Below are 27081 nucleotides of genomic sequence, written 5' to 3'. Positions count from 1 at the left end.
AAGGGAAGATGTGTTTATGTGTAGTTGCCAAAGAAATTGTTGAATAGGATCCAATTTGAATAGGTTGATTAAAGTATGAGATTAAGCAATTTGTGATGCGTTAATTGCATTATATTTATGAATATTGATTAGGGTACCTGTGAATATTTAAGATCAAGCGTAGAGATCAAATTTAGTTCATTCTAACTTGTTGTCTATGTTCTCCACACGATCATGTGGTATGGGATACACTTTTATGTGTGTTAGCTTTAGATTTCAAATCAAGTTTCTTAGTGCTCTAGCATTCGTCAAACACCATTGACCAATTAGTGGTCAAATAAGGTACATAAACACCCCGTGAGTAATCCTAAGATGACTAGATATAAAGTGAATTGACCAAACTACCTTTACGAAAAGGCATGGTTGAGATGAGTTTAGAAAAGAAAAATACAATAGTTAACTGAAGGATACACAATTGTGTTAGTGGGAGAAATATGCATGTGTGTTTGTGAATAGTAACACATAAGGAGAAGCCACAAGAGTTAGCAGTGTATGATAAAGAATTAGACACAACTTCGTGTGTAAGTATCCACACGCCTATAAATATCAAATAGAAAGAAGAAAAGAAAAAAGGGACTAGGCTAAAGAACTTAAGGGTCGTCCTAAGTGATAGTATAGATCTTTTGAGTATGCAATAATATCTTATGTGCCTAAGAGTTAAGATATATAGTGGCATGAGATATAATTTAGATGAAAGCGAAAATGAGCCAAAACAAGTTAGGGCTCATGATGCATGCATGCTAGATATCTTAGGATCTTTATGAGGGGGCATCGTGAGTACACCTTTCCAACACTACTTGCAATAGGTCAAGTTTGCAGTAGAACACCAACCTACAGTAGAGTACTTGCTCACAATAGAACCCTGTTACTATATAGTTATTGTTAGGAAGCAAAAGACAACTCACATGACCAAGGTGTCAAATTCTTATGTTTAATCCAAATTGATCAACCTAGTATAGAAGTATAATACAATTTTCAGAATCAGACAATTCCACTAAATTTAGTAGAGTCATGCTAGATAGGAATATTGGGGAATGGTTTCTTAATGATCGAATGAGACATAGTTTGATCCAAGAGTTATGACATTTAGCCTAGTTAGTCTCTATAATATAGCATGAGCACAAAGATGATATTGAAGACCCATAATCATCCTATGCAGAGTTTGATGTCAACTTCGGATGAGAGAGTTATAAGGATTGAGATTGAGGGCATTTTGAGAAGATCAAGAAACATGTCAGTTGAGTCTCTTACTTGCTAAATATTTTTATCATTCATTCCCCTTGTTTTTGTGTATACAAGTATAGGTGATTGTGATAGCTGTGGAACAAGTGATAGTCAAAGGGCATAGAACTTTGAGGGCCTTTTTGGTATCTTAAAGTTATTCTCAAATTTTTAGTTTTTTAGTTTTATCTATTAGTTAATGTATCATACTACATACCTTGTGTTTTCAGTTTATAATTGACATCTTTTAACACTTTTGAGATAGTTTTTCATTGAAGGTATTTTGATAATTTTATAATGTTTCAATAAATGACGTTTTATTCAATGTTAAATGAATTTATTACTTGTTTTGAATTGAATGCATGCATTGAAATAGTTGATTTAGTGACATTGCCTTTTGGAGGGTAGTACTTTTAAAGAGAGGTGTTATAAGTTGGTATCAAAGCATGATTTTCAGAACCAAAAGGATGTTTTTGAAAATAACTAGATAGTCTAATAAACAAGAATGTAAGCCCCTCACGCCACGCTGACTGCACTCATGGCCAATCACTATGAGTACATTTATTTATACTTGTTGAGTTTATTATGGGATTGATATTGTGGGTTTTTTAGGAAAATAAGGAGAACTTTAGCAAATACCAAGAATATGCAAACTGAAAACTAGAGGAGCCAAAGTGAGGGGGTAGTAGCTTTGGCTGCCATCGAGTTCTAAATGCCCAAGATGCTAGAAATATCTTTACAAAAATGTTTAAAGAGCAATGAGGTGTTCCAACTTAGGGTAGCGAGTCAATACAGGTACCGCTGACATAGGCACAAGGATCAGTAAAGGTGACATTGGCACCCACAATAACACCAATGATAATATTAGCCAAGACTTAGTTATATCTATCTTCAACTTACCTAACATGCACCGGCCTTAGAAATTTGATGGTTTTAAGGATCCAATTACAATAAAGAAATGGCTAAAGCCAGTGGAAAATGTTATAGCCCTATTTGATATGACTAGTTAGGAGAGGGTTAGATATGCCACCTACTTCTTTAAATCCAATGCTAGGACTTTGTAGAACTTGGTCAAAAAGATGACCTAGATCTCGAAAATATCCTAGTCTAAGCTCAGGAGGAGATTTGAGGTAGAGTACAGAAGAGAAAATGTTACCTATAATAGAGCCTATGAGTTTCTCACTTTAACTCAAGGCACAAACATAATGAAAGAGTACGCCACTAAGTTCAATCATCTAGTAAGGTATGCCCTAGAGATATCCCATGCTAAGAGGGGGTGAATGGAGAAATTTGTCTACGAGTTTGATCCAACAATAGCCTGAGATGTCATTACTAGAGCACAACTTCCCTAAACATACAATAAGACCTTGAGTAAGGCATTGAGGGTATAGGTCTTTGTAAAGAGAATGTATGGCCAAACTTTCACTTAGACAACACCCTCATCAATACTAGTATTAACACTGGTGCCATTGTAGCAGATGGGCAGTAGTAACACCCCAATCCAAAGAGGTTTTTCCTTACAAAAGAAGGGGGAGAGACCCTTTTAACCTAGAAGAAACAAGAAATGTTGGAGGAATAGCAAGAAACAGAGAGTTCTAGAGATTCAAACCTATTAGAGGTGTGGCAGACACTAGAGGGAAAAGTGCTTGACAGGGCAGGTAGTTTACTATTGATACCATTAACTAAGACACATAGTTAGTTCATGTCTAGTAGCCCTAGCTTAAGTTAATCAACTAACTTGAAGAACCACTACTAGAGTCTTCACCATTACTCAAGGGCTAGCTGAGACCAACTCAAAAGTAGTTACTAGCCAAATTTCTTTCCTTGATACTCCTATCTATATACTAATTAATTATGGTGTTATGTATTGTTTTGTAGCCAGAAGTTTAGTAGAAAGATTAAAAGTATAACCAATTAAGGTAGCCTAGAAAGTTAAAATAGAGTTACTTGATGGTGGGTCAGTATTCATTGACGAGATGATGATGGGACAAATACTAGGTATTCAGAACAAACAACTTCCCGTGGACCTAATAGTGTTTGAAATGCCAAATTTTGATATGATCTTAAGGATAGACTTTATAAGGAGGAATGAAGTTACTAGTGTAAAAAGGTCTGGTTTAACCTTAAAAATTGAGATCAGTTTACGTTTGATGAAGGGCGTGTTAAAAGCATGTTGATTAGTGCCATAAAGGCAAAGAAGATGTTGAGTAAGTGGTGTATAGGTTTCCTAGCCCATGTAGCCAATTAGGTTGAGTCAAGCCTGAGCATAGATCAGACGTTAGTAGTTTAAGAGTTTCCAAATGTCTTCCTAGAAAAGTTACTAGTTTTAGCTCCTGAACGAGAGGTAGAGTTCAGTATTGAATTGGCATTGAGTATCGCACCTATCTCAAAGGTATCTTATAGAATGACCCCAGTCGAGCTATAAGAATTAAAGAAACAACTTTATAAACTATTGGAAAATAGGTTCATTCAATCAAGTCATTTTCCCTCGAGAGCACTCATCTTATTTGTCAAAAATAAGAATAGGTCCATAAAGATGTGTATAACTATCGAGAGCTGAATAAGGTGACCATAAAGAATAAGTATTTGTTGCCCAGAATTGATGATCTATTTGACTAGCTGAAGGGTTTAGTGGTATTTTCCAAGATAGATATGATGCTTGACTATTATCAGGTAAGAGTAACTAAGTAGGATATACCCAAGATAACCTTCTAGATGAGGTATGAGCATTTCAAGTTTATGGTGACATCGTTCGTACTAACTAATACCCTTGCAGTGTTTGTGGATTTAATAAACAAAATGTTCTATGACTACTGAGATAAGTTTATAGTGGTTTTCATTGATGATATTCTAGTGTATTCTAAGAGTCATGATGAACACGAGCAACATCTAAGATTCACTGTGCAGAGATTAAGAAAAAAACAGTTGTATGCTAAGTTCACAAAATATGAATTTTGGCTTGATAAAATGACCTTTTTGGGGCATGTAGTATCAACAGAGAGGATATTAGTGGACCCAAGTAAGATTAAGACAGTGATAAACTTGTAAAGATCGAAGATAAAATGACCTTTTTGGGGCATGTAGTATCAACAGATTGAAGATAAAATGACCTTTAAGGAAGGATTCACCAAGTTAGCAAGACCTCTCACAACTATAACAAAGAAAGAAACCCAATTTCAGTGGTTAGATTCATACAAGGAGAGTTTTCAGTAGCTAAAGAAAAGATTAACTTTTGCTCCAGTTTTAGCCCTTTTGGAGGAGGGAGTTAAGGATGACCTTAAAACTGATGCATCTCATGGTGGTCTAGGTGTAGTATTGATATAGAAAGATAAGGTGATAGCATATGCCTCAAGACAATTAAAAGATTTTAATACTAGATACCCACTCATGATTTAGAGTTAGTAGTTGTAGTGTTTGCCCTAAATATTTGGAGACACTACTTATATAGGGTGAGATGCAATATATACACCGATCATAAAAGCCTCAGGTACTTTCACTCAAAAAGAGCTTGACATGAGATAGAGGAGATAACTCAAGTTAGTAAAAGATTATGACTATGATATCAAGTATCATCCAGGCAAAACCAATGTGGTAACAGATGCCCTCAATAAAAAATGTTTTTATCACAATTGATTGTTCAAAGAAAGATTCATATAGATATAGACAAAGAATATATTAAATTGGTAATTGGGGTTTTAGCCAATTTAGAGATCAAATCCACATTAGTAGAAAAGATCAATGTAGCATAAGATCACAATAATTGGTGTAAGCAAAGGTTTAAAGAGTTTTAGATGGTCTTGAGTTAGAGTTTCAAGTGATTGATGGTGTCTTCAAGTTTAGAAACAGAATATATGTTCTTCTAATGGATGAGCTTAGATAAAAGATTTTAGTATAGGTTTATAATTCTCTTTACATTGCTCACCCTAGGGGTGTAAAGATGTATCAAAACTTGAGAAGAAGTTTCTAGTGATCTAGCATGAAGAGAGACATCAGTGAGTATGTTGCTAAGTGTTTAACGTGCTAGTAGATTAAGGTCGAGCACCAGAGACTGTTAGGATTGTTTCAGCCTTTGAGAGTACCTTAGTGGAAATGGGAGTATATTTCTATAGATTTCATAGTTAGATTCCTAAAATCTTAAAGTGGTTATAATATGTTTTGGGTGATAATGGATAGATTAACTAAGACAACACATTTTTTGCCTATTAAGGACACCATTCCTACAAACCAATTGGGAAAGTTATATGTTAGAGAGATTGTCAGATTGTATGAAGTACCTGAGATGATTGTATTAGATAAGGACATGAGGTTGTGTTAGCCTTCTGAAAGAGTTTGCATAGATCATTAGGTACCAATCTAGCTTTTAACACAACTTACCATCCATAGACAAATGGTCAGACAGAGAGAACCAACTAAGTGTTAGAAGACTTGTTGAGAGCCTACTGTTTAGATCATAGAGTGAGTTAGGTTGAGATGATACCAATAGTAGAGTTTGCCTATAATAATAGTTATTAGATGATGATTCAAATGAAGCCCTAAAAGCACTCTATGGTAGGAGGTGTCATTCCCCTATACATTGGGATAAGTTAGGTGAGAGAGATATCATAGTATAGTCCCTTAGGCTAAAGCTGACTCAAAAGATGATTAAGGATGTGCAGCTGATCAGACAAATGATGAAACTTATCCAAGATTATCAGAAGAGTTATGCTGACTAGAGACATCAAGATTTGGAGTTCAAGAAAAAAGGTGATAAAGTTTTCATTAGAGTAGCTTTATTTAAACATATGATATGGTTCAGGAAAAAGGGTAAATTGGCTCCCAGGTATATCAACCCATCTGAGATAGTGGAAACGGTTGGTAAGGTGCCTTATAGGCTTATATTATTGACGAGTATGAAACGTATTCATGATATATTCCATGTCTCATTGTTACACAAGTATATTAGTGACCCCTTTCATGTATTGAGGATCGATAAGGTATAATTTTCTAAGGACTTGAGCTATAAGGAAAGACTAGTTTGGATCCTTTATAGAAGATTCATACAATTAAGAAACTAATAGATCATTTTGTTCAAGGTGTTGTGGAGGAATCACAAAGTTGAAAAAGCTACTTGGGAGATGAAGCAAACTATGAGAGTGAAATATCCCAAGTTATTTCCAGTGAATTTCAGGGTTAGAATTCTAATAAAAGGGGAGGAATTGTAACACCACAGGTACATCTTAAGGTTAAAATAGTCTTTTTACATGAGCTAGTATGATTTAAAGGTCAAAATGTGAATTCTGGCTGGTACACAGTCTTATGTGTGGAGCCCATGGCCATGGCCATGTGTCATTGCCACACAGCCAAATAAGTTGGTTTCATGTGAAATTCAAAATTTAAATGACAAAGACCCGTGTACCTTGATACACACCCATGTGTTTGGAGTGCAAAATCAATTTATATAAGACATATCTCTGCAATCTTGGGACCATGATTTCATAATCCCTAGTTGTTTGAAAACACTAAAAATTGAGTATGGGAGAGAGTTTGACATTTCGACTTTAATGTGGTAATTCCGATGACCAATTTCTAATAGCGTGAAAAGAGATATTCAAGAGAGAATGAAGCTTACTCATGCACTTGTTCTATAAAGGATCAAGAAAAGTAAGCTAAGTCCTTCTGTCCTTCTTCGAATTCTAGTGCATATAAATATGGAATCATATAGAGGTTATGATGATTATGAATCTAAAATAGGTAATAATTGTTTGATACTCATATATAATAAATTAAGGGTTATGGTAAGATATTGATGGCATTATTTATGTGCATGTGTTACATTAGCAACGTTGTTATGATGATAGTTATGTTCTTAGCAAGATTAGGGTATGCAATGCATGTTTGAATCATGAGAATATAATTACATATGAAAAAAAACTAGAGAAAGACATGTTTATTTCCAAAGAAATTGATGAATAAAACCGAATTTGAATAAGTTAATTAAAGTATGAGATTGAGCAATTTGTGATGTATTGATTGAATTATATTTATGTCATGGTTATGTGTTCTTGTCAAACATTAAGTAGGAAACCTGTGAATAATTGAGATCAAGCATAAGGATCAAAATTAGGTCACCCAAATTTGTTTTTTGTGTTCGCCATATAGTCATGTGGTATAAGACATACGCTTGTGTGTGTGAACTTTATATTTTAGATTGAACTTCCTAATACTCTAGTGTTCACCAAACACCATTAATTGGTTAGCTATCAAATAAGGTATATAGGCACACAGTCTGTGAATAGGTGTGGTTGAGAAGCGCTTAGAAAAGAGAAATATAATAGTTAGCTAAAAGATACACGACTATGTTAGGGGGAGATACACAATTGTCTATCTGTGAATAATAGCATACAGAGAGAAGCTGTGAGAGTTAGTCATGTATAAGTAATAATTAGACATACCCTTACGTGTAAGTATCCACATACCCGTGTATATACAACAAAAAGAAGAAAAGAACAAGAGGATTAGGCTAGAGAACTTAAAGGTTGTCCCGAGTGACAGTTCAAATCTACCAGGTACATAGTAGTAACTTACTTGTCTAAGAGTTAAGATATAGAGATGCATATATGTTAAACATTTTAGGATTATTACAAGATAACATCATGAGTACACCTTCCCAACATTGCCCATAGTAGGGCAAGTTTACTGTAGGATACTTGCTTGCAATAGAGCCTAGTTACTATACAGTTATTGTTAGGAAGTGAGAGATAACTCACATGGCCAAACTATCAAATCTCTATATTCTATCTAGACCAATCGATCTAGTATAAAACTGTAATATAGTTTTCAGAATTAGACGCTTCCATCAAATTTAGTAAAGTCATGCCAGATAGGAATCTGGGGGGAATGGTTTCTTAGTGACCAAATAAGGCATAGTTCGATTTGAGAGTTATAACATTCAGCCTAGTTAGTCCCTAAAGTATAGTATGAGCACAAAGATAGTATTTAAGACCCATCATCATCCTATGGGGAGTTTGATGCCAACTCCGAATGATAAAGTTATAAGGGTCGAGATTAAAGGCATTTTGTAGAGATAAGTAAACATGTCAATTGAATCTCCTACTTACTGAGTGTTGTTATCACTCATTCCCCTTATTTTTATGCGTGCATATATAGGTGATCGTGACAATTGTGGGCAAGTGGCGGTTAGATGGCATAGAGCTTCAAGGGCATTTCTAGTGTTTCAAAGTTTTTCTTAAATTTTTAGTTTTTAGTTTTATCTATCAGTTAATGTATCAGACTACATACCTTGTGTTTTCAGTTTATAATTGACATATTTTGATGCTTCTGAGATAGTTTTTCATGGAGGGTATTTTGATAATTTTATAAATTTTCAATAAATGATGTTTTTATTTAGTTTTAAATGATTTTATTACTTGTTTTGAATTGAATGCATGCATCAAAATAGTTGATTTAGTGACACTTCCTTTTAAAAAGTAGTGCTTCTGAAGGAAAGTGTTACACCTTCCTCAGTGCTTCCTCTGTGTGACATCGTTCGACCATTTTGATTGGATTTTGGGTGGTTTCCATACTGGTTTCCAAAGTTAACACCAGATCATTTCACCAACACCTTTAGATAAAAAAATAAGACTCAAAATTAGTTAACTCATCCAATGATCCTCAATCTCTAATCTCCTCCAAGCTCTAACAGATGTTTCAATAAAGAAATTCTTTACACCAAATTCATACAATCCTTTCTAAACAACCCCCATTACTACTCTCATTTCCCCCAACACCTTTATAATCTCCCCCACCACCTCCAACACCCCCATGTCGTCCTCTCTTTGGCCACTACTATGGTTGTGTCCCCTGCCATCTTCCACCTCACTTAGTTAGTTGAACTCAACAAGAAGAAAATGAGAAGATGAGAAAGAGAAAAAAGCCTATTTGGGTTTTAAAGGTTCTAAGGTGATAGTTTAACAATAATACAAGCCTATTTGGCTACTATTATTGTTATTGATTTGAGTTGAGCTCGGATATGGGTCTGCTCTAGTTTGACACTCAATTTGAAGGAAACAAGCTCTAGGCTTGAGGTTAACACATTCTCCTCAATGTGAGTAGACATCGTGATTAGCCGTTATATTCTGTTTGTATTATTAGTCGCCATTAGAGATGACAATTTTAGTCCAAATTTAAAGTCCTTACCCTTTTTAACCCTAACAGGGAGGAAATTCTTTGATAGAATTAGAGATAAGGATAAAGATAAAAAATATCCTTCCAATCAGGGATAGGGATACATAAGTCCCCTTCTTACCCTATCTCTGTCATTATCTCTTTATATTAATATTTTTATTTAAAATACTAATATATTCTTATAGTTTTAAATTATTTTTGTTTTTTAAATTTATGTTTGTCTTTATTGTACATATTAAAGTGGTTAACATATGTTATTTGTGGAATTTGAAATAGTGGGCTAATTTTAATTTTAGTTAATTTTGTTATTTTATATATTTATGTTATGTTTATAGTGTACAAAGAGAAAATTTTTCCTTATGGGGATAGAGATAGGGAGGGAATTTTTTCCTTTGGAGAGAGGATGGGAAATCTTTATTATCCCTATAATGGGAACAGACTGTGGATAAGGACTGATATCTCCTATGGGGATGGGGATAAGGAATAGGGTATTCCTTGCGCCTTTCTATTGCCATCCTTAGTCGCCATATACCAAATGATTGCTATTTTAGTGTCGATAATCAATACAAATTGTATGTACCTATTTTTGTCTTTGCTATTATTTGAATATATTATAATAGGATAAATTTTAACTAACAGGATATATGCCTTAATCTTAACCAAAAAAAATTATCAATAACTGAATATTATAAATAGTAATGTTATATAAATTTATAATAAATATTAATTTTAGTATCAATGATAAGTTACTTAAGATTATTCTATTTTTAGTAAATTGAATTAAGATAAGTTACTTAATCTCATGTCAATCCATTAGTATATGTTAATACCCATATGTTAGTATATAGATTATTACTCTTTTGAAAATAGTTTTTGAATCAATAAAACTATATGACAAAACAATATGTATAACTTAGTGTACAAATAATGACGTATCACTATGTAATTAAATGTTATTTTATCTCTAATTTTAAACTACGTAATCACATAATAACATATTATTATTTATACATAAAATTATATAAATAAAGTTACTCTTCTGAATACAATTTTAGAAGCTAATAAAATTCAATTAAATATGGTTTTCACAATTGACTAGATATTTTGACAATATTCATGTTTAAAGGTATAGGTATAATAAAATATATTGTCAAGGAATGTCAAAATAAAGGATATTTTTACTAAGTTTTAATTGCTACGTTCCTCAAAGGTTTGATGAAATGACAGAATTGTATTCGTTATGTTTAAAAAAGTCAATTTCTTATTTATCTATTAAATTTTTAACAAATTTCATCCTTTTTTTTATAAAATTACTGAAAAGACATAAAAACCTTCAAACTAAATAACACTTTGCTTCCAAGATATTATTAAATAATTTTATATTCTAATTCATATTAATTTTAATTAAAAATAATAAAAAAGTTATTGATACAAATATAGATAGAAGTGTCAATGATATATAATCATATGTTTGGAGTAAATTGGACTTTTTAAAAATATTAGGGATTTTACTAAAAGTTGAAGGGGTTTTTTGAGATTTGAAAAAATTCAATGGTGTTTTGAAAATTTTTAAAATTTTAATATACCTATCAATAATTTAAAAATTGATGTTACATCCTCAAAATACACAATAAATAAAGAATGGAAATGCTACATTTTTTCTTATGAATATCATAATTTTCTAAATAAGATAGAAAAATGTTTATTTACCACTAGTATTATTGTCTCTATTTAGTTTCTCACCCTTATTCAAATCATCTAATATATTTTTGGATATCATAGTTAATTAGATCACAGAGAAATATAAGACACAATATAAACTAGTACAATTAAATACATATCAATTGTCATAATCGTGCATTAACATTTATAATATCTTATATAAGACACATAATCAAAAGTTTACTATGTTCCCAATGACTAGGACCATTTCATTATCCCCGTACAATTTCTCGAGTTACTTTATCCATGATAAAGTTTTTATATTGTTTATGGTAGCCCAAATACCTTGCACTTCATGGATTTAGGAAAATGATAAAGCAGTGGATTTTTTACATTCATTACTATGTATCACTTTTCAACAACCAGTAATGCATCCATATAATCCTAAAAATTTTTCACATTCTTGTCCCAAACAATATCATTGATTAAGAGAGTCCAATGGTCAATATGGACACAAGTAGACTATATATCATCTTTTTTTCTTGTTAAGAGTATGTTACTTACTTTTAATTCTAAACATTTATTATATATAATCCCAACATGCATTATTAGATTGTCAGATGATCATATTTTATATTTCATGTAATAGTCTTTAGTCAACAAGTTTGCATGATTAACAAACATATGTTTTAAAATACCATTATGTGTTTACGTGAATCGGAATGAAGTATTACATGCTTTTACATGTCATAGGGACCATAGGATTTGTTCCATACCTATCCGAGCATCAAATATCTATCACACACCAGTGGGAGAGTTCCCATGCTCTCACGCACCTTCACTTGTCAAAATAATGTCACACACGCCAGAATAGAGTCGCACACACTGCCACTTGCTGGAACTAATCTGCACACACTTGCACACATCGGGAATTGAGTCTCACAAGCCTCCACCCTCCTTCATACACCAAAAAGCTAGCATGTTGTTGACTATTGACTGTTGATTGGTCAATTGTTAATTTTTAACTGTTGATTGTTAATCGAATCAACCAACCCGTTGGACATTGACCAGTTAGGGTCAATCCGATTGACTATGGTTTGACCCATTGAGCAATAGGTTTGGGTGACCTATTGACCAAACAGATTGGGCAATCGGATTTTTCTTACTAGATTGTAACCTAATTGCATGAAGAACTCTAATTCACAATCATCATCGATTTATCATCTTTTGGCCCTCAATCGGCCATAAAAGTATAAGGGTTTTGAAGCTCTTTCACCGGTGGTCATACTCATACCAACTATAGGCGTCAATGTCATTAAAATCCAGTGGAATCATGATGAGAATCTCACAATTTGGATCTCGATTTTGGTTCTAATTTCGTTGATTCAAGGCTTGTTTTGATGCGATTTTCAATTCAAATCATGTAAAACATTTCTAGGTATCATCCTGACATGTTTCCATGTCTCAATTTCATGTAGTTTGACCAAATTTTATTTGAACTCAAAAATCAAAATTTTTAACAATTTCAGCGCAAAATAGAAATATTTAGATTGTATAGTTTTACAAAATTGATGACATAATCATAACCTGATGCTCTAATACAAATGTTGGAAATTAAACATGCATTTTTTGTAATTCTATAAAAAGAAAATAAATAAAATGTGTAACTAGATTTCGATTCTATTTGTTGGATGATGTGTAGCATCCATAGCATTGTTATTAATTAATTTCCATAACACAATATGCCTAAGTACTGCGTTTTTGGATTTTGTATTTGGGAGTTTGTTTTCTGTTATGTTTATAGTATTGTTGGTTGTCAGGTTGGAGAGAATGATTTGCGTTGTTTGTGTTTTGCTTTAAGTAAGAAAAAGGAATATAGTTTTGGGCATTATATATGGGGTTGGATTCGAGTCGAGCTCGAGAGCCCAACTCGGTTTACATATAGTTGTGCTTAAGTTCGAGTTCGAGCTTGTCAAGCTCGTGAAAGCTAAGCTCGAATTCGGTTTGAATTTGGTTCAACTTATTTTTCGTTATTAAAACGACGTCGTTTTGTATCAAAATTTTTAATTAAAAATTTTAACAAATAACTCGAGTTCAATTGAGCTCATATAGGGTTGGCTCATTTGAACCAAGCTTGAACTCAAGCTCAAATGGGTTCGATTCAAGTCTTACCCTAATTATATATATAAGTCAAATTGCCCTCCAACTGCGCATAGGCAGTTAATGCAATTGGATTGAATGAACTAGTTATAAATGGAATATACCCAACATTTTGTATTACTGGTTGTCATATACCAAATGATTGCTATTTTAGTATCGATAATCAATACAAATTAAATATACCCGTTTTTGTCATTGGTATTATTTTAATATATTATAGTAGGATAAATTATAACCAAAAAGATATATTCCTTAATCTTAAAAAAAATACTGATAAATAGATATTTTAAAGAGTAATGTTATGTAAATTTATAATAAATATTCATTTTAGTTTTATTGGTATTGTGTTATCTTATAATTAAGTATTATTTTATTTTTAATAAATTAAATTAAAGATAAATCACTCAGTCTCATGTCAATCTGTTAGTATATAAAGTATTACTTTTTTAAAAATAGATTTTTAATACTATTTTAGATGCTAGTAAAAATTAATTTAATATGGTTTTCACAGTTAGCTCAAATATTTTGACAATTGTCATGTTTAAAGCTATAGATATAATTAAATATATCAATAAAACTATGTATACTCACTTTAAATATATAAATATATACATATTTATATATATTATCATATAATTGAGTGATTTTGAATTAAAGATAAAATAACATATAATCATATGATGACATATATAAGTGTGTATAAAATTGTATATCCAAAGTTGCTCAAAATATATTGTCAAGAATGTCAGAATAGAGGAAATCTTTACATTCCCATCAAAAGTTCCATGAAATGATATATTCCTATTTATTAGGTTTGAAAAAGTCAATTTCTTATCTATCTGATAAATTTTTTAACAAAGTCTACATATATATTTTTTATAAAATAACTGCAAAGACATAAAAACCTTTAGAGTAAATAACATTTTACTCCCAAGATATTATTAAATAATTTTACATCGTAATTTATGTTAATTTTAATCAAAAATAATAAAAATTTTATTGATACAAATATAATCATGGATGTCAATGCATATAATCATATGTTTAGAGTAAATTATAACTGTTGAAAATATTAGGAATATTAATGAAATTTGAATGGAGTTTTTAAAGATTTGAAAAAAAGTTTAAGGGTATTTTCAAAAAATTTTAAATATTAATATATCTTTTTAATAGTTTAAAAATTGATATTGTACTCTCAAAATACACAATAAATAAGGAAAGTAAATGTCATATTACAAACTATTAATATATGAAGTGAATATGATAATTTCCTAAATAAGATAAAAAATATTTATTTATTACTAGTAAGTTTTAAAAAAAAATAACATTAACACCTTATAATACATCCCTATTATTATATTTAAAATAAAAATTGATATAAATATTCTTTAACTATTAAAAATTAATAGTTGACTTTAGCATACGAGTAAAAAATTATTTTTTCTTTTTTAAACTTAACAAATAGAAATATATCATTTCTTCAAACCTTGGGTGGGAAATACTAATTTGGTCTATATCAAATTTATAATAATATTTTGAGTATAAATAATGTATGTAAATATAATTATAAACGTTAACATATTATTATATAATTAAATAATTTTAAATTAAAAATAAAATAATAATTAATGATACAATAACAAATCAATATTAATACCTATATTTTTATCCATTATTAGTATTAATAGTAATATCAATAATTTAGTAATAATTTAATTAGTCATGGGATAGGATTTATCATCATACATTTGGACCGGGCCTTGCTTGAATTGCAGGCCTTTTTTTTATATGTTAAATGAGATATGCCACTTAATATTTTTATTTCAAAACGGCCCAAAACAGAAGCCCAATCAGAGGTTGAGCTCTGAATGATTTGTGGTCCTATACAAATGGGCTTGAATGTAGATATATGTATGGGGTTTAGGGCTGGACTCTATGTGGGTCATTTCCCAACAAAGCCCAGTTTGAAATCAATTCAAATTCAAAAGAGTCAACTCAAAATTGATAAGATGATATTCAAATTCAGTTTTATAACAATTTAAGTTATGATTCGATCCAAGTTAGATCAAACTCAATTGTTCAAATTATCACAAACTCAGCTTGTTTTATAAAACCAAGTTCAATTCTTGGCGTGAACTTGATTTGTTTAATTTGAGCTTGAATGCAAGCTAAAATGGTTGAGATTGAATGTAATCCTGGTGAACTTTTGAGTTGCATTTATTTATGAAAAAAACCTATGAATGTGACACTTAATTGCAATTATAATTTTAGGTACTTTTTGTCTCTGGGTTTTCACCGTCGGCAAATTACGGAACCTTTTAGTTATGGAATAGAAGCTTGCGCAAAAACATGTCCATGTGCATTAAATTCTGTCGTATTTCCAGAAAACGATGGAACAGAAGCTTGTGCAAAAACAGGTCCATGGATATTTATGAATGTTTCAATCGACCTTCCTTCAATGTTTTTAGCATGGGCTGTTTTTACTTCTGCTGAAGAAAAACTAGTAGACATGATGCATCAGAACAAAAACGACCATTGACGCTTTTGCGTATACATCATTTGCCGTTGGCATTATGATTATTGATCAAATGTATATTTGGACAAAGGTCAATTGGAGTTCGATTGAAATTCAGAATAATTAGTTTGAGTTTCTAGATAGTAACATTACAAAAGAAGAAGAGTTGTTATAGAAGAAAAAAATAGTTAAATAAAAAGAAAAAATTTCACCAATGGAACGAGTTTTGAAACTGACATCAATTTTAAGCAGAGTTAAGCTTGATGAGCTAATTCTTTTTTAGCTGTAGTTTAGCTTATTTGAGTTGAATATTGACTCCGAGCCTAACTTGTCTCGATTCGAATTCATATATAATATATATGCTATTCATTTCTCTCTCACAATGCATCAATTGGTCCCCCCTATTCCTAGTCATGTCATGTTTTCAATTCTCAATGCTATTCAACTCTTTCTTGTTCAAGACCAAAATCTGAATACACAAAACTTTCATCTATTGCATAGTTTTGAAATTTCTCTGATATACATATTTTCTAAAAAGTTATATCAATCCATATAAATAAAATTTTTAATACAAGCCGACATATATTGTATTGTCTAATATGTCTATTGTATCATATCAATTTTTTATGCATCTTAAAATATAAACTATTTTTTTTTACCATATCAGATTATATTATACATGTATCATATTTCATGATATACTAATTGTCACAATTGGACATTACCCTTGTATAGTAGTCAAATCATGTATTATATCATCAAAAATCTAATTTTTGATATCATGCATCGTATATTGTATTGTATCATTTAATACTTTTTTTAAAAAATAATATTAACAAAATAATAAAAAAATTAATTGCCTATTATTATCTTGAAAAATGTCTGAACACCTCCAAAAATTCTAAAATTTATCAAATACAACCCAACCATAATATCGCTTTTTAACAAATATGTATCGATTCGTATTAATAATATGTATCTTATCATATAATGTATGTAATGTTTACCTTAATTTTTTATATTGTTTAAAGTACATATCGTTTTTTACTTATATCATACAATACCAAGTATATACTAATAACCAAGATTGAAAATGTCCTTCGACCAACCCAGAGAAAAGCACTCCGCGGTTGGGTGGTAGGTTTTGAATGAAATTGAGCACCAAATGGCTTGAAAATTGCAGAGTTGGGTTCTCTCTCTCTCTCTCTCTATCTCTCTCTCTTCTCAGTCAAATCATGTGCCGTACATTGACCGTTCAAGTATCTAGAAGCCACCACCAAACAGCAAACTAGTTGATACTTCTGAGGAAGACTTACAGGTAAGAAGGAGGAAGAAGAAGAAGAAGAAGGATAAGTCACACACAGAATAAAACAAAACCCTTCTTAGGGTTTGCAAATGCTACCACAAAAGGCAAACTTATCAATCAGTAATGGTACATATTTATCTACTCTTTGTATTCATCTCTCATTTCACCATGGCCACCCATTTGGTTTCAGAAAATGGGACGTTCTCCTGCTCTACAGCATAATATTTTTCTTGAAATAATTTGGTGACTCAATGTTCTTTAGTGTTCTCTGAAAGGTTAGTGCTATATGCACAAATAATGATATGTTACCATTTGATTGAGTAGTTTTAAATTAGAGATAAAACAACATCTAATCACATAATAATATGTGTCATTGTTTAAACACGTTGTTTGTGCACATAGTTTTTATTATTTTTTAAATATTTTCTTTAATTTGATAATCAAGGTTGAGTATGGCCTATCAAAGTTAGATCTGGATATGAAGCCGTGCTTGAACATCCTATAGCTCAAGTTCAACTTGAATTAAAGATGAGTGGCTCAAGTTTAGGTCATGTTTGTTGAGCCAAAGTTAGGGTCGCTGAGTTCAATCCCTAAGCTTGGAGTTTAAAGCCTGGTTCAAGTTCATGGCTTGAGTTCGCTACTCACTAACAAGATAACATCATTTTACCCAATATCATTTTGAAAATCACTTGACATTATACCAATCAAGTGGTGAGCCAGGGTCAAATCTATTTGAGCCATTTACTTGACTTATGAGCTAAATTGAGTCAAACTCTTTTTAGTTTAAATTTGACTCAATTTTAGTAATGAACCAACTCTTTTAGCTTAAACTCAATCTAAACAAATTTGAATCGAAATAAACCAAGTTGAGCTAACTTAAAAACCTAGCCAGCTCGGTTCAGGTCCAAATGTAATATTTTGAGTAATATTTAAAGAATAAGAGTTTCTAAAAATAGAATTTATGAAACAATAAAGCTATATACACAAACAATAACATATCACCATGCGGGTGTTGTTTTATCTCTAATTTAAAATCATTTAATTATATAATAACATTTCATCATTTATGTATAAATTTATATACATTGTTTATATACATAATACAACTTTTTATGAATATATATATATATATATATATATATATATATATATATATATATATATTGTTTGCATGCTAAAGAAATACAAAAAAGTATTCTAGTCATAACTTATCAAGAAGAACTTCAATATATTAGTGCATATTCAGGTTAAATTCTATCTGGATTGAACCTAAACAAGATTTAATTAGAGATTAACTCAAACCAAAGGGGTTATTTCAACATTGGTTTAAGATTGCCAAATTGAGATTCAAACTCAATTTATTTATGAAAACAAATTCAATGGCTTTAGCTTGAACTAGTTCGAATTTCGAAAGTTTGAATTCAAATTTAAACAGTTTAGATCGAATCTTACCCTAAGGCACATTTATAAACACTAATACATCTAAAGAAATTAAATTAAGAAAAAAAAAACAGTTTGTGGATCTTATTATATAACTCATAAAATAGCTTATTCCAAATTCTATGAGCACTTTAAAAAAGAAAATGCTTATGACTTTTAATAAACTCCTTTGACTAATTGGTGGTATAACTTCAAATGGATTGTCAGATGCTTCATTAATTCGTTCCTAATATTGAAGCACCGACTTTTCGGATCTGTCTCAACATTTTTTCTTCTTCCCTTTGATTAGGTGCTAATTAATTATTTATAACCACTCTTCCAATGTCTTCGTTTTGAATAATTTCTTTTTTACCTTCTTTATAACCAACTGTCCACCATTTCTTCTTATATTCTATAATGCTCTTTCTCATCCAAATCTTTGTTTCACCATTGATGAAATGCAACGAGGGGTGTAAATGCCCTGATCTGCTTGGGCTTAGCTTGACTAATGTTGAGTTGAGCTCAAGGTTAAGTCATTTGAGTTCGATATTTGAGTTGAACTCGAGTTTGAAAATAATCTACTTAGTTTAAATAAACTATCTATAAGTCTTTGAATAATTTTAAATCTTACATTTTCATTGTTAAGATCTTATTTTTATACTCAATGATGCATAAGATCAATGTTGAATAAAAATAAAATATAGTTGAGTCAATGAAAAAATAATGAAATGCAAAGAGGTCAATATAAAAATTTGGCATTCATATTGATATTTTACATATACAAAATTAAAAATTTTAAAAAAGTGTCAATCAATCAACCGACCCTTCTTAATCCCATTTAGGTTTGTTATGTCTATTATTTAAAAAAGATAATTAATAAATATATAAATATAAAAATCATAATTTAAAAATTAATATATTAAATTTTTTTTTTCAGTTAAGTTCCAATCAACAAACTTATTTTAAGTTTGAATTGAAATTTCGCTATTCTTATCAATTCAATCTCTTTTAAAAGTAATGGATTTGAACTCAAATTATCATTCGGTTTGATAATAAAACAACATCATTTTAATATATCATAGTTAAGTTTTATATATATATATATATATATATATATATATATATATATATATATATATATGCATGTGGAAACTAACTATCAATGCTTGTATCAGGGATCCTCTCTCTTATCTCGGAGTTTACGAACTTTAGAAATTAGACAAAGTGTCCAATGTTGTCTACCAAATTAAGTTTACTATTTTAATTAGTCATCAGGGACTTTTCTTGGACTTCTCCAACTTTATTTTGCGGGCAACAATTATTCACTCTTTATATAGTTATCAGCCTGTAAACTTACACAAACCTAATATTATAAATTCGAAACAAAATGGAACCAGCTGGCACTTCATATATAACAAAAAAAAATCTACTAACATTGATCAAAAGCATTTGAACATTTAAAAAATGATATTTATCGTAAGACAAAATTGAATTCACGTAAGCCATTTAGGCAAAGCAATCTCAATCTCCTTGACAACAAATATGGAGAGGGGAAAATCCTTGTAATAAGGAACTCATCAGGGGGTATCTTCAAATAGTGGTGAATTCAAGCTGAGCTATTGGCCAACTCAAGCTTGGTAGCTCAGCTCAAATTGAAGGTATTATGCCTGATTTGAATTTGAATTTGAATTCGAGCTCATTCAAGTCATTGTATAATATCATTGGAACATGAACTGAGCTATTGATCGATTCAATTGAGGGTGGATTTAATTCAAGCTATCGGCTAGCTCAGACTCAGATTAAAGACATAATGTTTGACTTGAATTCAAGCTCAAGTTTATTCAAGTTAGTGTACAATCTCATCACAGAGTCATCGACAGTGTAAATAGTATCATGAAAATGGTTAATAATATCACAAATAGAATAAAAATATCATCAGATGAACAAATGAGTCGATCCCAAATTTTATTACTAAACTAAAACTCCAAACTGAAATCAATTCATTAATTTAGACCATGTTATGGATTCAGTCCAACCTAGCTCAGATTGGATTCACCCTATCTCCAATCTCTATTTGAATGGTAGATAAACGTGGAGGACACACATGCACCAGAAAAAAAAAAGGGAAAAAAACTGTGAAAATTTTCCGAGGAATTGTGACATAGTCAACTTTATATCTTGTAATTTATGTTAGTTGGTACTTCTACGCACATGCAACTACTACAATACAGAGAGAATTACAGAGCAAAAACTGGCGTCAATCCAGAAATTTCAAGCACCAAATGTTTCTGCTTTGAATGTTTGGTACTTGACTTAAATTTGGCGTGAAAGTTAGTAACATTTTCGTTCAAAATTTCAAGGTTTATATTGGATTGGAATCTTCTGGTTTTGTTTTTTTCTTTCATACGGATACTATTTTAATGCATTATCCATAGTGTAGGCTCACGTTATCGCAAACAAAAACTTTGTCCCCACATCAAATTTATTCAGCCAGTCTCAGTATCTATAGATCTAAAGATATATGAAGTGAAATTATGAAATTCTTCTTCAATCTTCATGCATGCTTTCACATATAGTTTGTAAGATTAGGTATGGCTAGATTTGAATCGAACCAAGTTTGAACATAGGTTGGCTTGAGTTTGGATTTGAGCTCATTTAAATTGGCTAGAAATATCATCGAAGGTTAGCAATAGATGAATAGTATCATCGGTGGGATGATTAGTATGGTTGAAGAGGGATTCGAGTCAACCCAACAACCCAAAACTCTAGCTAGAATTCGATTGAATTCAACTGAACATCAGCTAACTCAAGTTTAGCACAAATTCTAAATGGTGGGCTCAAACTCGTTCAAACTAGTTGGAATTATCGTTGGAGCTTGCTGGTAGAATGAATAATAACATTGATGGGATAAATAATTTCTCTGGCCAAATTTATCGTATCATAAAAAAATTCAAATTGAACTATCAAACTGAAACTCCAGTTCGAATTGGACTAGAATAGTAATTCGAGAGAAGCTTGCTCAATTCAAGTCCAGCCCTAAGTTTAGGCAAATGAAATTTAACTTGAAATTCAATACACTTATGTCAAAAATATATTATTTAAGGCAATTACTACTAAAATATACAAGAAAATCTCAACCCTCTTCTAGCTGACTAAAATGGGACGATTTCTATTAATTGGCTATTTGGAACAATTAATTTGTGCAAAATGAGACTGATTATTGGAAGAGAACAAGTGCGGCAGCGTCAGAAGGCATTTGTTCTTTTTGGCTTAGATTACGATCAATGTTGATTTTTTTTCTCCAGATCTTCATCCCTATTAATACCAAGTGATGAAGAAGGTGAAGGAAAGCTCATAGAGAGATCGAGGTTCAAATCAGGCAACGTCAACGACCCACGTGGTGTCTCATCGTCCAAGCAACTTCTGGCATCAGAAACTTGATCATTGTCATACCGTTGTGTATTATTCATATCGTTTTTCATTTGTATTGTTTCTATGCTCGTCAAGATAGGATGTGCAGGACGAGGAAGACTGTGGTTTAATCTATGATTATTTGGATCGATCCCCATGTTTATAAGCTTCCTCCTTAAATGGGAATTCCAATAATTTTTCACTTCATTGTCTGTACGCCCAGGCAATCTTCCAGCTATCAGTGACCACCTGAAAAATAAAAATAAAAACACCATTAAAAAAATAGTAATTCAAGAGCTTAATTGGCACAAAAGCAAAAATGTACTCCAAATAAATAGGGATAACAATATTTAAAAGTATTAAACCAAAATTAATTTTTTTGTTAAAGAGAACAAACTTTATTTATTTCTAATTAAAAAGATTTAAATCTCATATTTCTTATTAAATGAATAAAACTTTTAAAATTTCTTATAGAATAAACCTAATTTTCAATATTTTTCACTGAAAATACTAAACAAATTAACACAATTATGATTATTTGTTTTGTTTTATTTTAGAAACAACGTGATTTGTTTGGTATCTTAAAAAATAATAATAAAAGTTTAATCATTTGGTCCTTTTGACATAAAATTTTAAAATTGCAATTTTATTTAATAAAAAAATAGAATTGACCAAAAAAGAAAAATGATAAGTCGATACCTCCCACAGTTTTTCCTAGCAATATATATCGTTCACATTCTTTTTACTCTTCACGTGTCAAGAAAGTGGAAGAACAAGAAAGAAAAATTTCGCGAAAGAGAAATTTTGTTTAACCTATTGCCAAGGAGTGCATGAAGTTTGATGATGAGATCTTCTTCATCCTCGGCAAAGTTGCCTCTTTTCAGGTCAGGCCGAAGATAATTTATCCATCTCAGTCTACAACTTTTACCACAGCGAAGTAGCCCTGATCGACAACAATTCAAAACGTACCCCATTATAAACTTACACTTAAAAAATAGATTCAAACAACAAAAAATAAAGATTTGGAAGAAAAAAAAGTTTCTTTTCCCAGTTGTAATACGACAAATGTTCCAAAATATAAAAGAAATGATTTCAATGTCATCTCAGAATTCAAGATGCTTGATTTCAATTTCGTTTCAGAATGATATATAGATAAATAAATAAATAGATGGAAAGATACCTGCAGCTTGAGGGAGAGTTCGCCAGCAACCTTCGCCGTGTTTTCGAATATAATCAATAAGTTTCTGGTCTTCTTGTTTGGACCAGGCGCCTTTGTTGGTGTCCTGCTTGTCACAGCAAGGCTTTCTCATTGAGAAAATGGAAACCCTAGTTGAATTTATATGGAGGTAGAAATATATGGAGAGAAAAAAGGAAGGAAGGAGGAGGTTGTGGAAGCACAAGGGATCAGGGAAAGAAGAGGAAAGTGAATTATATATAATAGTGGGTGTTTGGACAGAAGGAAAGTTGACTTGGACCGGTGGTTTGCCCATGCGTGAAAGTGTGGGAAAGTGAGAGAGGTATTGAAGATGGTGGCAGAGAAGAGAAAGGGAAGTTTTGACAAACCTTTTTGGTGTTTGTTAGTTGCCGTTAAGTATAAGTCCTTGTCTCTTATTACAACTTTTTGAGTGTTGTTACAATTTTTTGGGTTCAAATTCACGATTAGCACAAACGAATTGAATTCAAGTTAGAGTTTTAGTTTAATAATCTAATTTAAATTAAATTTGTTTATCGTTTTGATGAAATTATTTATTTTTTTAATAATATTATTTATTTTATTGATAATATTTTGATAATATTATACATTAATTTAAATGAAGATAAATTTAACCCTACACAAGATGACTCAAAATATTGGTAGAAGTTTTTATACCCAAAAACAGCAGGGTGGGCGAATCTTAGCAGTTCCACGCTCAATCATGTCTCCTCTCTATCTCCTAGAAATTATATTTTTTTTTTTGGAATAATACGATCAAGAAATTTTTTTAAATATTTAAATTAATATACTAAAATTTATATATATTTATTCTCAATTATGTAATTATATTTTATTTTTGAATTTCAATATATGAACCAAATCATTTTAAAAATCTGTGTTGATTATTACTTTATGTAATTACACCAATAATTTTAGGTTCTTCCTCGGAGCGAAATTTTTTTATCACCGCCTAGTCAAACAGCTAAACATTTGAAAAGGAATAAATGAATAATGGACAATAATTAATTAATTAATTATAATTAATTAACGACAGAAGCAAGATAATTAGTAAAGGAAGTTGGCCGCAGCTTCACATGTTTTCACGTTGACTGATAGTTTTCGATACTAGTCATGCATGAGATTTAGACTTCATAACAACATAATATTACAAACAAACGGTCGTCTCTCCAGCTCTTTTTTTGCCCCCCAAACAAGGATTCTTTCCTTGAATTGGATCAATTAGACATATCAATTAGGTCAAGTCAAATAGAGACTTGATCCAAAATACGAATTTGGAGTTTGACTCAACATTGTAGTGTGTCAGATTTGGGTTATGGGCTTTAATATTAAGCTCATAGACTAGTCCTTCCTGACCCATTACTATTTAAAAAAATAAAAATTTAAAAAAATTCTTAGAGCAGATGGTAGAAGCCTTCAACAGCTATTGGCCTCCGACCAATAGCCATTGTTTAATTTTTTTTTTTATTTATTTTTCTCTATATAAACTAATCTAACTCTTCTTCAATTTCAATTTCTCTCAATATCTCAATCTCAATTCTTTTATTATATTCTCAACTCATTTTCTCTCATCAACTATCTTTCGAAATCTATCTGAATTTGTAAATAATAATTATTTGTATTTATAATTTCATTTTTATTTCAATTTTATCATTACAAAATATTACAAATAGATCAAATGCCAAATAAATTCAATCTATTTGAATATTATCATGTGACGCTGATGATATTATTGATAATGCACAAGGTGGAATAGATGGAGCATCAATAGATGAAAGTGGTACAAGTACAAGTTCATATTATTTGATAGAGAGAAAAGGAAAACAAACGTTAATGGTGTGGAAGCATTTCGATAGAATAAAGGAAACGATAGAAAGAAAATTAATTCACCGAGTAGTATGTAAACATTATGGTTCTTGTTTGACATGTGCAAGTACAAGTGACACAGAACATCTTCATCGACACGTTATTGATTACTGTAAAAAAAATTCCACAGAGCTCAAACGACAAAAACAAATTGCATTCACTTGATTGCGGTCCGTTTGTCTCAACGCCACTTTAGCAGGGGGTCTAAGCAATTTCGAACACATGGGAGAAATGTAAACTTTCACATACGATTAAATGAAGATACAAGACTACATGACCATGTATGTAATTACTTCTAATCAACCTTTTAGTTATGTAGAAGATGAAATTTTAGAATAGATGATGTAAAATAGTGCTCAACCAGCATTTAGAAAAATTCATAGGTCAACTTTTAGGTTAGATATTCTGAGAAATTATGAATTAATAAAATTAAAAGTTATTGGAGAATTAAGTAATTTTAATGGTATTATTTCAATAATTTCTAATCTACGGATTGCTACAAATCAAGATGTAGGGTATCTTTATGCAACTACCTATTATATTAATTCTGATTGGTAGTTATGCAAAAAAATTATTGCAGTTAGAAATTTAAAATATTCGCATAATGGTCTTACAATTTATCATGCATTAGCAAATATTTTTTATGAATATAAAATTAAATATTCTATTTTTTCAATTATTTTTTATAACACCAAAAAAAATGATAAAGTTATTGAATAATGTATAAGCATTTATCTCCTTTATTTAATAAAAAATTATTTCATATTAGGTGTGCATATCATATTATTAATTTAATAGCTCAAGAAAACTTGAGTTTGGCTAAAAAACATATACAAGTAATTAGACATGTCATTGCATACATTTCATCATCCTCATCATGGGTACAAACATATTATCAATTATGTAAATCAATAAGATTGAGAAAAAAAAATTAAAAGTAGATACTAAAACTAGGTGGAATTCAACATACCTCACGTTAAAAGCGTGCGAAGGGTGTGAAATTTCTATAACACGGTACTTTAATACCCAATCAAAATATTCATCGAATCCTTTTTTTTTTTGAAAGATCAAGATTGAGAGATAACTTTAGCTCTAATGAACATGTTAGAGCCATAGAAGACAGTCACGAAGCATTGCTCAGATGTGTATTATCCAACAATTTGTTCAATAATATATAGTATGGTAGAAATAAGTGATATTTTTAAAGAACATAGGTCTCTTAAGTCTTATTATACTTTTTAAAATATATATAAGCAAATAGAACAAAAATTTTAAAAATATTGGAGTGAAATTCTTTTACTTTATTCTCTAACTACTATTTTAGATCTTAGGGCAAAAACTAATAGACTACAAAGTTTAATTGATGTTATTAATGAAACTTTATCAATTAATAACAATGTTAATTCTGTTGAATATGTTTAAGACTTTTTACTTAATATGTATAGTATTTATGAACAAAAATATGGAAGGATTGGACAAAGTTTTGTACCAAAGGTAAATTCCTGTAGTTCAAGCAAAAAAAGTCACGCATATAATCTCTTTTGCACAAAGGTATGCAGGCTGTCACTTAAAGTACAAATTATGGCCAATTTTGTAATTATATCAATATTGACTATTATCTAGAAATTATTCAAAGATATAATGCTAAAAAATTAGATATTTTGGCATGGTGAAAAGACAAGGTAAAAATTTTTCCTGTGCTTGCTGTCATGGCCTAAGATCTACTAACACCTCCGGTGTCGATTGTAGTATCAAAATCCACTTTTAATGCAGATGGATGCATGTTGGATGATAAATGATCCAATTTACACCCAAATATGGTCAAAGCAATAATGTGTATGAAGAAATGAGTCAAAGCTGATTTTAAAATACAGAATCATGTAGGAAAAGATATCTTTGTAGAATTCAGAGATTTGGATGTTGAAGATAAGTAGATAAATGATATAGTATATATATTTTATTTATATTTGTAATTTATACACTATGTAAATTAATTTATTTGTACTACACTATAAACTTATAATATTTTTTATCATGTAACCAAAGTATCCCTCTGCCACAAGTGAAGCATTATAAATAAAATGTTCAAGGTACTGTCCTTGGTTT

At 30.6% G+C, this 27081-nt stretch overlaps 1 protein-coding gene across 1 annotated transcript; it reads right to left on the bottom strand.

Moving 5' to 3' along the window:
• Positions 1–21504: 21504 nt before the first annotated feature.
• LOC123215460 (myb-related protein 308-like) lies at positions 21505–23319 on the bottom strand. The gene is made up of 3 exons (XM_044635559.1): positions 23077–23319; positions 22710–22839; positions 21505–22145 (listed from the first exon to the last, which is right to left on the bottom strand). Exons 1-3 carry the CDS (start codon positions 23204–23206, stop codon positions 21767–21769), a joined length of 639 nt encoding a protein of 212 aa, XP_044491494.1. The 5' UTR covers positions 23207–23319; the 3' UTR covers positions 21505–21766.
• Between the last annotated feature and the right edge of the window lie 3762 nt (positions 23320–27081).

This window comes from Mangifera indica, chromosome 5 (assembly GCF_011075055.1).
Source record: "Mangifera indica cultivar Alphonso chromosome 5, CATAS_Mindica_2.1, whole genome shotgun sequence".
NCBI classification, from domain to species: Eukaryota; Viridiplantae; Streptophyta; class Magnoliopsida; order Sapindales; family Anacardiaceae; genus Mangifera; species Mangifera indica.
The sequence above is the reverse complement of the archived record's forward strand: the minus strand, read 5'-3'. Positions and strand labels throughout refer to the sequence as shown.

Excerpts from the sequence above, each read along its gene's own strand:
- LOC123215460 (XM_044635559.1), bottom strand. The coding sequence starts at position 23,206 with ATGAGAAAGCCTTGCTGTGACAAGCAGGACACCAACAAAGGCGCCTGG. Across the intron at positions 22,840-23,076 it reads AACTCTCCCTCAAGCTGCAG|GGCTACTTCGCTGTGGTAAA; the intron begins GTATCTTTCCAT and ends GTTGTCGATCAG. Across the intron at positions 22,146-22,709 it reads CATGCACTCCTTGGCAATAG|GTGGTCACTGATAGCTGGAA; the intron begins GTTAAACAAAAT and ends TTTATTTTTCAG.